The 17,845-nt window shown below is 39.0% G+C and overlaps 1 protein-coding gene across 1 annotated transcript in view; it reads right to left on the reverse strand.

The window, feature by feature from the left end:
* DGKK (diacylglycerol kinase kappa) overlaps nucleotides 1-17,845 on the reverse strand; it is a 169,074-nt gene that overhangs the window by 74,692 nt on the left and 76,537 nt on the right. The window contains exons 7-9 of the mRNA XM_055338021.1: nucleotides 15,433-15,568; nucleotides 14,811-14,914; nucleotides 14,367-14,492 (exon numbers count right to left, since the gene is read on the reverse strand). Of these exons, the coding sequence (XP_055193996.1) occupies nucleotides 14,367-14,492; nucleotides 14,811-14,914; nucleotides 15,433-15,568 (366 nt within the window). The remainder of the gene's footprint in view (nucleotides 1-14,366; nucleotides 14,493-14,810; nucleotides 14,915-15,432; nucleotides 15,569-17,845) is intronic.

Here is a 17,845-nt window from a genome sequence, read left to right on the forward strand (position 1 = left end):
TTTTGGGTCATTTTGCTTTCATTTTTATTTGCCTCCATGTGTTTTGTGATTTCTTCTTTGATTCTTCATCGACCCTTCATTATTTAGTAGCAAGTTATTTAACCTCATGTATTTGTGTTCTTTTCACATTTTTCTTGTGATTAATTTCAATGCAAACTCTATCAAAACACCATGGACTTTCTTCAGAGATTTGGAACAAATAATCTTAATATTTGTGTGGAATCAGAAAAGACCCTGAATAGCCAGGGGAATATTGAAAAAGAAAACCAGAGCCAGGGGCATCACAATGCTGGATTTCAAGTCATACTACAAAGCTGTGATCATCAAGACAGTGTGGTACTGGCACAAAAACAGACACATACATCAATGAAACAGAATACAGAACCCAGAAATGGGCCCTCAACGCTATGGTCAACTAATATTTGACAAAGCAGGAAAGACTATCCACTGTAAAAAGGACAGTCTCTTCAATAAATGGTGCTGGGAAAATTGGACAGTCACATGCAGAAGAATGAAACTAGAACATTCTCTTGCACCATACACAAAGATAAACTCAAAATGGATGAAAGATCTAAATGTGAGACAAGATTCCATCAAAATCCTAGAGGAGAACACAGGCAACACCCTTTTTGAACCTGGCCATAACAACTTCTTGCAAGATACATCTATGAAGGCAAGGGAAACAAAAGCAAATATGAACTACTGTGACTTAATCAAAATTAAAAGCTTCTGCATGGCAAAAGAAACAGTCAACAAAACTAAAAGACAACCTACAGAATGGGAGAAGATATTTGCAAATGACCTATTAGATCAAGGGCTAGTATCCAAGATCTATAAAGAACTTAGTAAACTCAACAGCAAAGAAACAACAATCCAATCATGAAATGGGCAAAAGACATGAACAGAAATTTCACCAAAGAACACATACACATGGCCAAGAAGCACATGAGAAAAAATGCTCTGCATCACTTGCCATCAGAGAAATACAAATCAAAACCACAATGAGGTATCACCTCATACCAGTGAGAATGTTAACAAGACAGGAAACCACAAATGTTGGAGAGGATGTGAAGAAAGGGAAACCTCTTGCACTGTTGGTGGATACAGATGCAGTGAAATGGCAGGACACCTGCACCCCAATGTTTATAGTAGCAATGTCCACAATAGCCAAACTGTGGAAGAAGCCTCGGTATCCATCGAAAGAGGAATGGATAAAGAAGATGTGGTCTATATATACAATGGAATATTACTCAGCCGTTAGAAACAACAAATACCCATGATTTGCTTCAATGTGGATAGAACTGGAGGGTATTATGCTTAGTGAAGTAAGTCAATAGGAGAAGGACAAACATTATATGGTCTCATTCATTTGGGGAATATAAAAAATAGTGAAATGGAATAAAGGGGAAAGGAAAGAAAATGAGTGGGAAATATCAGTGATGGTGACAGAACATGAGAGACACCTAACTCTGGGAAACAAACAAGGGGTGGTGGAAGGGGAGGTGGGTGGGGGGTTGGGGTGACTGGGTGATGGGCACTGAGGGGGGCACTTGATGGGATGAGCACTAGGTGTTATACTATATGTTGACAATTCGAACTTCAATAAAAATATACAAAAAATAAAAATTAAATAAAAATTAAAATATTTATTTATTTATTTATTTAATGGTTTCACTCATACAGGGAATATAAAAAATAGTGAAAGGGATTATAGAGGAAATGAGAGAAAATGAGTGGGAAAAATCAGAGAGGATGGCAAAGCAGGAGAGACTCCTAACTGGGAAACGAACAGGGGGTAGTGGAAGGGGGATTGGGCGGGGGGATGGGGTGACTGTGTATGGGCACTGAGTGGAGCGCTTGATGGGATGAGCACTGGGTGTTATACTATATGTTGGTAAATCGAACCCCAATAAAAACACAAAAAAATAAAAATACTTAAATTAAATTAACATGTTATGTATTATTGGTTTCAGAGGTAGAGGTCAATGATTCATCAATCTTATATAATACCCTGTGCTCATTGCATCATGTGCTTTCCTTAATGTTCATCACCCAGTTACCCCATTCCCCTACTCCACCTCCATCCAGCACCCCTTAGTTTGTTTCCTATGATTAAGAGTCTCTTATGGTTTGTCTCTCTCTCTCAGATTCATTCTAATTTCATACTACCATAGTTGGAAGGCAAACATAATATGGTTTCAATCATTTTGAGTTTATTGAGACTTGTGGCCTAATGTGATCTATTCTGGAGAATGTTCCATGTGCACTTGAAAAGAATGTATGTTCTGCTGTTTTTGAATGGAATGTTCTAAATATATCTATTAGATACATCTAGTACAATGTGTCATTCAACGCCACTATTTCTTTATTTTCTGTCTGGATGATGTATCCATCGATATAAGTGGGAATGTAAAAGTCCTCTATTATTTTATTTTTATCTCTGTCAATTTCTTCCTTTATGTCTGTTAGTGGTGACACTATATATTTAGGTGTTTCCATGTTGGGTGCATAAATATTTATAATTTTTATATCCTCCTCTAGGTTTTTCCTTTCTCAGTATGTAGTGTCCTTCTTTGTCTCTTGTTACAGTCTTTGTTTTAATGTCTACTTTGTCTGCCATATGTATTGCTACCCAGCTTTCTTTTTGCTTTCATTTACATGATAAATGTTTTCCCATCTCTTCACTTTCAGTTTAAATGTGTCATTAGGTCTGAAGTGAATTTCTTGTAGGCAACATACAGATTGGTCTTGCTTTCTTTCTTTTTTTCTTTTTTTAAAAAAATTTTTTTTATTGGAGTTCGATTTGGCAACATATAGTATAACACCCAGTGCTCATCCGGTCAAGTGCCCCCTCAGTGCCCATCACCCAGTCACCCCATCACCTCACTCACCCACCTCCCCTTCCACTACCCCTTGTTCATTTCCTAGAGTTAAGAGTCTCTCATGTTTTGTTGCCCTTTCTGATTTTTCCCACTCATTTTCTCTCCTTTCCCCTATAATCCTTTTCACTAAAATGGTCCTACTTTCTTACCCATTCAGCCCCTCTATGTCTTTTAAATAAAGCATTTGGTTCATTTACATTGAAAGTAATTATTGATAGGTATGCACTTATTGCCAGTTGTCACTTATTTTATGGTGGTTTTTGTAGTTCTCTGTTCCTTTCTTTTCTTGCTCTTGTGCCTTGTGTTTTGATGGCTTTGTTTAGTGATATGCTTGGATTCCTTGTCTTTATTTCTTGTGTATCTATTATAGGTTATTGATTTGTGGCTACCATTAGGTTTGTATATAACACTTTTGCACATAGTTATCTATATTAGGTTGATGGTCACTTAAGCTTGACTTCACTATGGGGCGCCTTGGTGGCTCAGTTGGTTAAGCATCTGTTCTAGCTCAGGTCATGATCCTGGGGTCTTGGGATTGAGCTCCACGTCAGGCTCGCTGCTCCATAGGGAGTCTACTTCTCTCTCACCCACTGCCCCTTCCTCTCCTCATGCTTTCTCTCATAAATAAATAAATAAATAAATAAATAAATAAATCTATCTTTTAAAAAGTTTGAACTCATTAAAAGCACTAAGTTTTTACTCTTCACTTTACATCTTATTTTGTGAATCTTTTGACTGATTTTTATAGATATAATTGACTTTATTCCTTTTGTGCTTTTAATTTTTTTATAGTTTTTAAAAATTTTATTGATTTATTCATGAGAGACAGAGAGAGAGAGAGAGAGAGAGAGAGAGAGAGAGAGAGAGGTAGAGACGTGGGCAGAGGGAGAAGTAGGCTCCATGCAGGGAACCTGATGTGGGACTTGATCCCAGACTCCAGGATCCCGCCCTGAGCCAAAGGCAGATGCTCACCTGCTGAGCCACCCAGGCATCCCACTGTTTTTATGCTTTAACCTCCATAATGGTTCTCTACATGATTACTCTACTACTTTTATTATATGCTTGCAGTTACATGTGAAATTTTTTCTTTTCATAATTTTCTTACTCATGATTATGGAATTTGTTTAACATTTCTTGTAAGGCTAGCTAAATGGTGATGAACTCTTAGCTTTTTTTTGTCTGGGAGATTCTCTCCTTCTGTTCTGAATGACAGCCCTACTGGGTAGAATATTCTTGTTTGCAGGTTTTTCCCTTTCAGTTTGAATATATCATGCCAGTATTTTCTGGCCTGCAAAGTTTCTTCTGAAAAGTCAGCTAATAGCCTTATGGGGTTTTCCTTGTATGTAACTGTTTTCTCTTTTTCTTTTAAAATTCTTTCTTTATCACTAGTTTTTGCCATTTTAATTATTATGTGTCTCTGTGTGGACCTCCTTGGGCTGATTTTGGTGTGGGATGTTTGTGCTGCCTAGATATGGATCTTTGTTTCCTTCCCAGATTAGGGAAGTTTTCGGCTATTACTTCTTTAAATACATTTTCTTCACCCTTTCTCTCTTTTCCTTCTGGGACCCTTATAACGTGAATGTTATTAAGTTTGATGATGTCACTGAGTTCCCTTAACCCATTCTCATTTTTCACTAATTTTTGTTTTTGCTATCTTGGTTGGTTGCTTTCAATTACCCTGTTTTCCAGGTCGCTGATCTGTTCCTCTGTCTCCTCTAATCTATTACCAATTCACTCTAGTTTATTTTTAATTTCAATTATTGAGGTCTTCATCTGTGACTGGTTCTTTTTTATATTTTCTCTTTGCTGAAGATCTCATTGAGATCCTCCACTCATTTCTCAAGTCCAGTAAGTATCTTTATGACCATTACTTTGTATTTGTTATCAGATATATTGCTTATCTTTGTTTCATTTAACTCCTTTGCTGTGGTTTTTTTCTGTTCTTTTTATTTGAGACATATTCCTGTCTCCTCATTTTGTTTAACTCTTTGTTTCTGTGTATTTAAGTCAGTTACATCTCCTGATCTTAAAAAGTAATGGCCCTATGGAGAAGAGATTTTTTTTAAAGATTTTTAAAATTTATTTATTCATGAAAGACACACACACACAGAGGCAGAGACACAGGCAGAGGGAGAAGCAGGCTCCATGCTGGGAGCCTGATGTGGGACTCGATCCCAGGTCTCCAGGATCACGCCCTGGGCCAAACGCAGGAGCCAAACCACTGAGCCACCCAGGGATCCCCTGAAGAAGAGATCTTATGGTGCCCTGCAGCACAATGTCTCCTGTTCATCAGAACCAGGCACTTTGGTGGTGCCTCCTATGTGGGTTGTGTTTGCTCTTTTTTGTGGCTGAGCCCTGTCTGCCTTTAGTCCAATTGGATGGAATGGCCCACTTTGCCTGTTGTGGGCATACTAGGCAGGGTGTTGGTTAAGAAGCCAGTGTTAGCAATCAGATCAGATGCCTGCCCTCAACTCATCTACCAGAGCAGTAGTCACACTGCCCTGCAGGACACTCTCCCTGCACTGTCTCCTGAGAAGCTTTTATTGTTGGACAAGATCTGCAGTCAGGCCAGATGACTGCTCCTAGTCCATCTTCCAGGATTGCAGTTACACTTATCAACAGGATATTCTCTCTGCACTGCCAAGTATAAGGTTTGACTGCTGGGACTGTGGGTGTTCTGGTGTGTGTGGTTATCTTTTACTCTCTCCGAGGTAGGAGTCACTTTGGAGTAGTGCTTTTCCCTGCTAGAGCTGTTTGCAGGATGAGATTCAGCAGGAGCTGCTTTGTAGGAACTATTGGTGAGTTGAAAGGGGGCATATCCACAGGAGAATGGGGGTAGAGTGCACAGTGTAAGTAAGCTAGCTGAAGATTGTTCTTGCTGGTTCCTGCAAGTTTCCAACTATCTAGGCTGGGGAGGGTGGGAGAGAAGTGGCAGCTGCCGGCTCTTCTGTTGTGAGAGAAGTCTCCTATGGTATTATGCTGAGTGAAGTAAGTCAATCGGAGAAGGACAAACAGTGTATGTTCTCATTCATTTGGGGAATATGAATAATAGTGAAAGGGAATATAAGGGAAGGGAGAAGAAATGTGTGGGAAATATCAGAAAGGGAGACAGAGCATAAAGACTTCTAACTCTGGGAAATGAACTAGGGGTGGTGGAGGGGGAGGAGGGCGGGGGGTGGAGGTGAATGGGTGACGGGCACTGAGGGGGACACTTGACGGGATGAGCACTGGGTGTTATTCTGTATGTTGGTAAACTGAACACCAATAAAAATTAATTTATTAAAAAAAAAGAGAAGTCTCCTAAAGATCTTTGCCTTTCCAGCACATTTTCTGGGATTAGTAAATAAATCTTCACTTATAACCCAGGTGCTTCTCAAACTGTTGCTTCTATGCTGTATCTTGGCTGGGTTATTTGTTATGCTGTCCCTTTAACAGTAGAGACCTAGTTTCTTATCACCCTCTGATTCTCCTGGAGCTAAACCCGCTGATTTTTAAAGTACTCAGAATTAAGCCCTGTCGATTGTAAAAACCCATGAAGTTAATCCCCCCCCCCCCTGTTTTTCAAAGCTAAATGTTATGGGAACTTGTCTTTCCAGTTTCAGGTCCCCTGTGCCTGGGGTGCCTGGTGGTAGGGTCCAATCCTCTCACTTCTCTGTACTTTAGGTGTCTTTTTCATGTATGGTTAATCTCAACAAGGGTTTGGTTCCCAAGTGTCTCTGCCCCTCTTACCCTTTTCATTGTGGCCTCCTCTCTACAATTAACTGTGGAAGGTCTCTTCTGTCAGTATTTCTGTCATTTTCTAAATTAGTTGCACTGATATGGCTTTAACGTAGTGTGTCTGTGGATGAGGTGATCTCAGGATCCTCCTACAGCACCATTTTCTCAGAATTATGCTAGCTATAAGTTTTGGTACACAGTATTTCCATTTTCATGTGTCTCAAGGTATTTTTTATTTCTTTTATTTTTTTATTGGAGTTCGACTTGCCAACATATAGTATAATTCCCAGTGCTCATCCCATCAAGTACCCCCCTCAGTGCCCATCACCCAGTCACCCCAACCCCCCACCCACCGCCCTTTCCATCACCCCTTGTTCGTTTCACAGAGTTAGGTGTCTCTCATGTTCTGTCACTCTCATGATATTTCCAACTCATTTTCTCTCTTTTCCCCTTTATTCCATTTCACTATTTTTTATATTCCCCAAATGAATGAGACCATATAATGTTTGTCCTTCTCCAATTGACATACTTCACTAAGCATAATACCCTCCAGTTCTATCCACATTGAAGCAAATCATGGGTATTTGTTGTTTCTAACGGCTGAGTAATATTCCATTGTATATATAGACCACATCTTCTTTATCCATTCCTCTTTCGATGGACACCGAGGCTTCTTCCACAGTTTGGCTATTGTGGACATTGCTGCTATAAACACTGGGGTACAGGTGTCCTGCCATTTCACTGCCTCTGTATCTTTGGGGCAAATCCCCAGCAGGGCAATTGCTGGGTCGTAGGGTAGCTCTATTTTTAACCCTTTGAGGAACCTCCACACAGTTTTCCAGAGTGGCTGTACCACTTCACATTCCCATCAACAGTGCAAGAGAGTTCCCCTTTCTCCACATCCTCTCCAACATTTGTTGTTTACTGTCTTGTTAATTTCCACCATTCTCACTGGTGTGAGGTGGTATCTCATTGTGGTTTTGATTTGTATTTCCCTGATGGCAAGGGATGCAGAGCATTTCTCATGTACTTGTTGGCCATGTGTATGTGTTCTCTGGTGAAATTTCTGTTCATGTCTTTTGCCCATTTCATGATTGGATTGTTTGTTTCTTTGCTGTTGAGTTTAATAAGTTCTTTATAGATCTTGGATACTAGCCCTTTATCTGATACGTCATTTGCAAATATCTTCTCCCATTCTGTAGGTTGTCTTTTAGTTTTGTTGACTGTTTCTTTTGCTGTGCAGAAGATTTTTATCTTGATCAAGTCCCAATAATTTATTTTTTTTATTTCTTCTTTGACCAATTGGTTGTTCAGTAGTATGTTGTTTAATATCCACATATTTGGTTTTTCCAGTTTTCTCCCTGTAATTGATTACTAATTTCATACCATTGTGGTCATAAAAGATGCTTTATATGATGCCAATCTTTTAAAATTTATTAAGACTAGTTTTGTTGTCTAATATATGATCTATCCTGGAGAATGGTCTATGTATATTTGAGAATATTCTGTTGCTTTTGGATGAAATGTCCTGTATATATCTATTAAATCCATCTAGTGTAATGTGTCATTTAATGCCAATGTTTCTGTATTAGTCTTCTGTCTGGATAATCTATCTATTGATGACAGTGGAGTATTTAAATTCCCTAATATTGTGTTGCTGTGCATTTTGCCCTTAGGTATTCCCATGCTGGTGGATAAATATTTACAAATGTTATATTCTCTTGTTGGATTGTCTCCTTTATCATCACATAATGACCTTGTTGTCTCTTATTAGAGTTTTTGTTTTAAAGTCTATTTTGTCTGATATAACTACCCCTCCTTTTTTTAGTTTCAATTTGCATGGAATATCTTTTTCCATCCCTTCACTTTCAGTCTATGTGTATCATTATATCTGAAGTGAGTCTCTTATAGGTAAGATATAACTGGGTCTTTTTTTTAATATCCATCCAGTCACTCTATGTGTTTTGATTTGAGAATTTAATTCATTTATATTTAAGGTAATTATTGATAGGTATGTAATTCCTATTTTGTTCATTGTTTTTTGGCTGTTTTGTAGTTCTCCTGTTCCTTTCTTCTCTTGCTCTCTTCCTTTATGCTTTGAAGATTTTCTGTAGTGGTATACTTATATTCCTTTCTCTTTATCTTTTGTGTATTTACTAAGGTTATTGCTTTGTGGTTACCATGAGGCTTACATATAACAACTTTTGGGGATCCCTGGGTGGCGCAGCGGTTTGGCGCCTGCCTTTGGCCCAGGGCGCAATCCTGGAGACCTGGGATCGAATCCCATATCGGGCTCCCGGTGCATGGAGCCTGCTTCTCCCTCTGCCTGTGTCTCTGCCTCTCTCTCTCTCTCTCTCTCTCTCTCTCTGTGACTATCATAAATAAATAAATTAAAAAAAATAAAAAAACCCACAACTTTTGTAGCAGTCTGTTTTAAGTTGATAATAATTTAAGTTTGCATTATAAATCTCTATATTTTACTCTCCCTGTGCTTTATGTTTTTGATATCATAATTTACATATTTTTATGTCATGTATCACCTATCAAATTATAGTTATAATTGCTTTTATTTTAAAAAACTATTTTTATATGTTTAGACATTACAAAAATGTCTATTTTAAAAAATATTTTATGTATTTATTCAAAAGGTACACACACAGAGAGGCAGAGATATAGTTACAGGGAAGAGAAGCAGGATCCCTGCAGGGAGGCAAAGTGGGACTTGATTTCAGGACTCTGGGATCATGCTCTGAGCCAAAGGCAGATGCTCAAACACTGAGTTACCCAGGCATCCCTATAGTTGCTTTTAATACTTGTCTTTTAACCTTCATACTAGCTTTATAAGTAATTTACCAACTTTACAGTTAGATTATTCTGAATTTTACAATATATTTACCATTACCTGTGAGATTTATATTTTTCATATGTTTTCCTCTTACTAATTAGTGTCCTTTAATTTCAGCTTAAAGAAGTCTCTTTAGCATTGCTTTTTTTTTTAGAGGTGAGAAGGGGCAGAGGGAGAGAGAAAACCTCAAGCAAGCTCTATACCCAGCACAGAGCTGGATGTGGGGTTTAATCTCACAACCCTGAGATCATGACCTGAGCTGAAATCAACAGTTGGATGTTTCACAATAGCCAAAATATGGAAAGAGCCAAATGTCCATCAAGAGATGAATGGAAAAAAAGATAAAAGATATATACACTATGAAATATTACTCAGCTGTCAAAAAGAATGAAATCTTGCCATCTGCATGAACATGGATAGAGCTAGAGGGTATTATGCTAAGCAAAATAAGTCAGTCAGAGAAAGAAATAATACCATATCATTTCACTCATATGTGGAATTTAAGAAACAAAACAGATGGACATAAGGGAAGGGAAGGAAAAATAAAATAAGATGAAAATAGAGAGGGAGGCAAACCATAAGAGGCTCTTAAATCTAGGAAACAAACAGCATTGCTGGAGGGGAGGTGAATGGAGAGAAGAGGTAATTGGGTGATGGGAGTTAAGGAGGATACTTGATGTAATGGGCACCGGCTATTATATGCAGCTGATGAATGACTAAATTCCACCTCTGAAACTAATAATAAAAAAGGCGTTGGTCTCTTAACTACTTATGAGCCACCCAGATGTCACCCCTTTAACATTTCTTATAAGGCCAGTAGAGTGGTCATGTACTTGTTTAGCTTTTATTTGAAAAACTCTATCTCTCCTTCCATTCTGATTGACAGTGCTGTGTAGAGTATTATTTGGGAGTTTTTTAAAAAATATTTTATTTATTTATTAGAGAGAGAAAGAGAGCATGAGCAGAAGGAAGAGGCAGAGGGAGAAGCAGGTTCCCTGCTGAGCAAGGAGCCTGATGTGGGGCTTAATCCCAGGACCCCAGGACTATGATCTTAGCTGAAGGCAGACGCTTAACCGACTAAGCAACCCAGGCACCCCTGGAAGATTTTTTTCTCTCAGCATTTTGAATATATTGTTCCACTTACTTCTGGCCTGCAAATTTTGCTGAAAAAATCTGCTATAGTTTATGGGGGTTCCATTATCATGACAAGTTATTTTTCTCTTCTTGCTTTTAACATTCGTTTCTTGTCTTTAACATTTGATATTTTAATTATAATGTGTCTTTATGTGGGCCTCTTAGGTTCATTTTATGTGCAGCTCTCTGGATTTCCTGTATCTGATGTCTGTTTCCTTTCCCAGGTTAGGAAAGTTTTCAGCCATTATTTCTTCAAATAAGTTTTCTGCCTCTTCTTTATCTTCTCCTTCTATAATGAGAACCATATAATGAGAATGTTGGTTCACTTGATGTTGTCTTATAGTTTCTTTAGCTATCTTCATGTTTGTTCATTCTTTTCTTTTGCTGGTCTGAGTGAGTTACACCCTGTCTTTGAATCCACTGATCTTTTCTTCTGCTTCATCTAGTCTATGTTGAATCCCTCTAGTGTATTTTTCAGTTCAGTTATTGTATTCTTCAGTTCTGTGACTTCTATTTGCTATTTTCTTATATTTTCCTTCTTTTATTATTAGGTATAATCAACATACAACCTTATATTAGTTTCAGGTGTACAGCATAATAATTTGATATTTAAACACATGGTGATATAATCATCACAATAAGTCTAGTTAACTTCTGTCACCATACATAGTTACAGAATCTTTTTCTTGTGATGAGAACTTTTAAGATCTACTCTCTTAGCAACTTTCCAATATGTAATGTAGTATGATTAACTATAGTTATCATATTGTACATTACATCTCATAAATTATTTCAGAGCTGGAAGTTTAGTATAAACTTCCCATTACCCACTTCACACTATCCTCACGTTGGCAACTACCAATCTATTCTCTGTATCTATGAGCTTGGTTTTTTCTTTTTTTAAGATTTCACATATAAGTGAGATCATATGGCAGTTGTTTTTCTCTGACTTATATTACTTAGCAAAATGTCCTGAGGTCCATCCATGTTTTTGCAGATGGCAAGATTTTTTTATTCCATACAAATTTTGGGCCTACTTGTTCTAGTTCTGTGAAAAATGCCATTGGAATTTTGATGGAGACTGCATTAAATCTATAGATTACACTGGGTAGTATGGACACCTTAACAATATTAATTTTTCCAGTCCATTAGCACAGACTATTTTTCCATTTATTTGTTTCTTCTTCATTTTTATATGTTCTTTTTGTTGAAGTTCTCATTGTGATCATTCTCCTGAGCTTGATGAGCATCTTTATGGTCATTGTTTTGAACTCTTTTTTTCTATGGATTTTATTTCTTTATTTGAGAGAGAGTGAGAGTGTACAAGCAGGGGAGGGGCAGAGGAAGAAGCAGAGTCCTCACTGAATAGGGAGCTTGATGTGGGCCTCAATCCCAGGACCCTGAGGATCAAGACCTGAGCTGAACGCAGATGCTTAACTGATTGAACCACCCAGGTGCCCCTATTTTGAACTCTACCAGATAAGACATTTCATTAAGGGCTTTTTTCTGATGTATTATCTTGTTCTTTTATTTAGAATATATTCTTTTGTTTCTTCATTTTCCTTCACTCTCTGCATTGATTTCTATCAATTAAATAGCCACTACTCTCAGTCAAGGGTGGACCTTATTGAACCCTGCCCTAGTTTTTGGTTGTCTCTCAAATTTTTGTGATTGTCTAAATAGCCTATTTTATTTCCAGTGACTGCCAGTAATTGAGGGTGTGCCAAGACATTTCAGGGTCCCAAAGGGGAGGATTTCAATCAGCATCTAGTTCAGGTGATTAGAAGCCAGACCCTTAAACATCAGCTTTTAAAGTATGCAAATATGTAGCTCTGTGGGACTACAGGCATATGTCCCACTGGCCACCAGAGCTGGGAGACCTAGAAGTGCTCCCTGTATGGCAGTTGCAAATATTGGTGTGCTAGACAAGTGTGCAAGCTCCTTTTTGGGTGGCACTGGTAACCTAGAGCAAGTCAGAAGGAGAGTGCAAATGGCATCCACGGGCTTTCATCCTCAGAGAGCATCATAGTAGGGTCCTAGATGTATGCCAAGCCAGAAGCTTGCCCTTCAGTCTGAAACTCCAGGACAAACAAATAGGCCTCTTTTCAGTCTGCTGTCTGTGCTGTGCACTGCTTATGGTATTTGTCCAGGAACCCTCTCTCCACTTGTTACAGTCCCATAGGACCCAGGAATGCAAGCCCTCCTTGCCAGTAGATCCAGGTAATAAAGGGGCATCACCTGGGCAGCGGTTGCAAAAAACTGGCAAAGCAGATGCATATAAAAGTTCCTCTCTGGGAGATACTGGCACTCTGGAATGCTGCAGAAAGATAGCGCCAAGTTGGTGCCTATCCTCATAGGTCTCCAAAAAAAGTACTACAGTGGGCCCTTAGATATGTGTTTAATTAGAAGCCTGCCCTTAAGGCCATAATTTTGAAGACATGCTAAGAGTCCTCTTTACAGTAACACTGGATTCCTCATACTGTTGCCTCTTGCTGTATCCTCGGTGTGGTAGCTAGGTAAGAACTCTCTCTCCATTGGTTACAGTTCTTGGGACCTATACTCACTGGCCACCAGATCTGTGTGATCTAGAGATATCCCCTGGGGACAGCTGCAAAAATTGGGGTGCCTGATGAGGGTCCAAGCTCCTTTCCAGGAGAAACTGATGAGCAAAGTAGAAGGACCCAAAGTCTTCTAAAAGGAAGCTCATACTCCAGTTTCTTCTTGTCTAGAATAATCAGTTTGACAGGAGCATATAAAAGTTAAAGTCTAGGAGCACCTGAATGGTTCAGTCGGGTAAGCATCTGCCTTCAGCTCAGGTCATGATCCCAGGGTTCTGGAAGCAAGCCCCATGTCGGGGGTTCCTGCTTGGCAGGGATTCTGCTTCTCCCTCTCTTTCTGCCCCTACCTCTTACTCTCCCTCTGTCTCAAATACATGAATAAAATCTTTGAAAAAAATAAAAGTTAAGGTCTAAATCAGAGTTTCTCAACCTTGGTACTATTGATAATTTGGTCCAGATAGTTATTTGGTGCTGTCTTATGCATTATAGGAGGTTTAGCAGAATCTCAGGCCTCTACTTACTATAATCCCATAGCACACCCTCTCTCCCCAAGTTGTAACAATAAAAAATGTCTCCAGATATTGTTAAATGTTTCCTATGGGTTGGGCAAAAATCACTCCCAGTTAAGAACTATGGTTTAGAAGCATGGTAGTATTGTAGTTAAAAATACAGCTTTTGCAGAATTATGTATGAATCAAGACTCTTTCTACTTACTGGCTGCATGACCTGGAGCAAATCATCTTACTTTTTTCATCTGTAAATGGGGACAATGAGGCCTAGTTTGTTGTAAGGATTAAATGAGACCACATATACAAAACACTTTATACATTGTGGCAATAGTAATGGTGTTAATATTAACCATTATTAATTAGCAAAGATTACAAGTTCCCAGGAAATAGTGAATAAGAAAGGGAGAAGTTTTCTTAGGGTAGACTCAGAATTTAATTTTTTAATTGCCTATACTGTTATAACAGAATTCAGCTTTTCCCATTTGCTAGTAGACTTCGCCAATTAAGAACCATTAAAGATGAGAGTCAAGTCTTTTTCTCTAAGACTCCATAGCCAGATCTGGAAAGGCAAGATACTGAGCTCTATACTATGTAATCTGCATAATCTATTTTGGAGCAAGGATCTCTGAGATTTCTATTTATGTGTAGGCACATAGTTTAACTCCACCCCTTCTCTAGAAGTTAAGTTCTCTAAGTATCAAAGAGATGAGAAGAGTCTTACCGTAGAATTACACCAGAGACATCGGAAGTCTTGAAGTCTTTGGTAACTGCCACAGTTTTCATGACATACTGCACACTGAGAACTGACAGATATGTTTCCTTCTACCCATTGATGAGGCATAGTTTTCTGAAGGGTAAAAAAAAAAAGATAAGATGTAGAAGTTAAAGATATAAGGAGAGAAAGGGCCAGCTGGAGTAACTATACTACCCCATGGAGGACATTTAGGTTCTTCGTGGTCCTGCCTTCCCCACTCCAATGCTAGCAAGTGATGATAGCTGGAATTGGGGGGCTTTCATTCTTCTAGATTGGTTGGATTGTAGGCCTAGTGAGGAAGTCTACTTGGGTTGTATGGAGACAGGAAGAAGTGCTTCTTCCCCTGTGTATCCGGGCTAAAAAAGAAATTGGAAAGAGTGGCTTTAAGAGAAGATGGCTGGTACTTACTACTTCATCTGCGGGCATGAGGAGGTCATCAGTAATAGACAAAGTATTCCATTTGCAATCTTTACTTGCTCTCAAAGCACATAGTTTGTGAGATTTCACTTTGCACACTATGAAAAAAGGAAGAAAAAAGATGGATGTGAATCTGGTGACAGTGAAGATTCTAAGGCCCTTCCCTAAGCTTCTCTGAAACTTAGAATTTAGAAGCATCTAAATAGTTCTGATCCATCTCCAAAAGCCTATTTCTTATATTATCTATATATTATATATATATATATATATATATATATATATATATATATAATATTCCTTTTTATTTTTACTGGCTAAATTTTATGCTATCTGACTTGAATGGAAACTGATGGCAAAAATGAGGTGATTTCTGTTACTCCAACTCTTGTGATCATGTTGTCCAACCCTCTCAGACCCAACCCTCCATTTAAATCATGAGAATTTTCCCTCATGCCAGCTTCCTCCCATCTCTTTACTTCAGTCTGTTAAGTGTCAGAATTAACCTTACAGTAGAGTCGATGACCTAGTATGAGTCAATGACGCTAAAGCCACATGAGCTCCTTCATCCCTATCTCCATCCACTGGGATCCATTTCCTAAAGTAATCAGAAAGGTACCTTCACAGATGATGACATTTGTAGATAAGGCAGGAATGCTCTCCCGACAGACGTTGCAGTGCTGGGTCCTGGGGCTGTGACTGGAGTACCAATAGTGCATTCCAACAAGGAAAGGGTTGTTTTCTGCTGCAGGTATCTAAAATAAGTCAAAGAGAAGAGAGAATAGAGAGTTAATCACAGAGACATATTAGAATATCTGCTACTAAGTCTGAAATGGCCTGTTAGATGTCAGAGGTATGAAGAGGAAGGCTGAATATTGGAGCCAATACCTAATAAATCTCTCACCTCCAATTTTTCTCTCAGTGGTTTTGGAAAGGGAAAAAGAATAGGGATGTAGATCCTGCAATTGGAACTGGAGACAGGAGCAATGATCTCTATACTGCTTGGCCAAACCACTGTATTGGTTTAGTCTAAGCAAAATTTGTTCTGTCAGCGTTGGCTTTGGTTCTCTTTGAGTAGACAGCTAAAGGAGGTGGTTAGTTGGAAATACCATGATAAACCAAGTCATTTGGCCAGGCAAGAAAGGGAGGAGGCAGGGATCTCTGACTTTGGGCTAAGGATAGTTAAAGGAATGCTTTAACTATCTCTTGGAGATATACATTCCCCTTCCTGGCCTTACTGCTGGCAGGTAAGCAGACTAGTGCATTGCTTGGACAACTGTTTCATCTCAGGGGCTTCTTGGCCCCAGCATTTTTTCCCTGAATGCTACATTCTGATTACCTGTAGGAGTTTCCTGGCTAATCAATTCAATTCATTCAAAGTTCGTTAAAGAAATGTTTACTGAGTAACTGCTATGTGTTTAGCACCTTTTAAGGCATTGGAGCTATATGAATAAGACAAAGTCCCTGCCCTCATGGAATGATATTCTATTTGGTGTCCTATTTCATGGTATTGAATTTGACATTTATTGTTAACCTGCCTGTAAATGCTGCATTTGTTTATCACAGCCTGACTGTTCATGATTGTGGGGAAGGCAGAGGGTGTATCAGCAACTAGTTTGGGGGCTGAAAGGAAAAAGGAAAGGGTGGGCATCAAAAACTGCCAAGTTTGTTCTGGGTGTGCTTTCTGTGGGACTCTTCTACCTTTTCTCTAATTCCTATGAATGTTTGATTTTTTCCCCTCTATGCCTTCCTCTCAAGTGTAGACATAGGTGTACACATTTAGCTTTTTGTTCTTGACAATAAATAATGGGTTATATTTATAATAGGTAGGGTTTGTAAAGGCCTAACAATACTTTAAAAAGAACAATATATTCTCCCTGATGCCAGCTGACAGTGGTCCATTATATATACAGAGAGCTATTGAGGATTCTAGCATGTTAAGTATTCAGCCTTGATTAATTTAGAGGAATTAGCCATTGGAACCATAGCCTATACATGGCACTCTGATCCCTCCTTCCCCCTTCTGTCATGCTGATCATGTGCTGCTGTTGGATTGACCAGGAAGCTTCCAGAGGAAAAGCTACTTTGATGAGCTAAAAGCTCACCTGATTTGAGATCACTTTGTGACTGCAATATTTCTTGCATGCTTAGACCCTGACAAAGCAAAAAGAAAATCAGAGTAGATGGTGAAGAGTCCTGAGGAAGTGACAAACTCTTGGCTTTGGCAGTCTGAGCTCTGAACACCTTTCTACTTCTCAAGCCACTAAATTATAACACTACAAGTATGTTCCTACCTTCCTTCCAAACTCCTTTCCTCCTCCAATAGTTACTAAGACAACTTTGTGTCATCTATGATACAAGGCACTGGAGCCATACAGATAAATGACCCAAATTTCTTGCCTCCAGGGAGCTCATAGTCTAGTGGAGGAGACAACTTCCAAAACATATCATTTCATTGCAGAGTGACAAGTGAGCTCTCCTACAATGTGTAAGGTTCAGTCCATTCCAGAACTATTAGCAAAAAGTCACCAGAATTTGAAGATCTGGGAAATTATTAGTCTACATATATTGCAAAACATGAGAAAATGTGATCTGGAGAGAGCACTCAGAGTGTGGCTGGACAGAGTGTGGCACTCAGTTTGCTGGAGGGATTAGATGTGTGACACATGGATCCAATAAACATCTCAGCAGAAACATTGCTAGCTTGTACTGAAGGGTCAGACATAGAACCAAATGAAGAAAGACTCTCAGACTTTGGAGATTCTATAGGCAGAAAACAGGTTGATAGAGCTACTGGGCTGTGAACATGTGTATTCTTCAACAAAATGGAAAAATGACTCCAAGGGGGCTCAGAGGTCAGCAGAGATGCTGAGGGTGGCTCAGAGGCCAGAGGTGCTGCCCCTGCCACCACAGATACAGACAGTGCTGGTCAGGGAGCAGGGGCTCAATATCAGGACCCCAGGATCATGACCTGAGTCAAAGGCAGATGCTTAACCTACTGAGCCACCCAGGTGCCCAAAGTTTGACTATTT

Source organism: Nyctereutes procyonoides, unplaced genomic scaffold, assembly GCF_905146905.1.
Source record: "Nyctereutes procyonoides isolate TBG_1078 unplaced genomic scaffold, NYPRO_anot_genome, whole genome shotgun sequence".
NCBI lineage: Eukaryota > Metazoa > Chordata > Mammalia > Carnivora > Canidae > Nyctereutes > Nyctereutes procyonoides.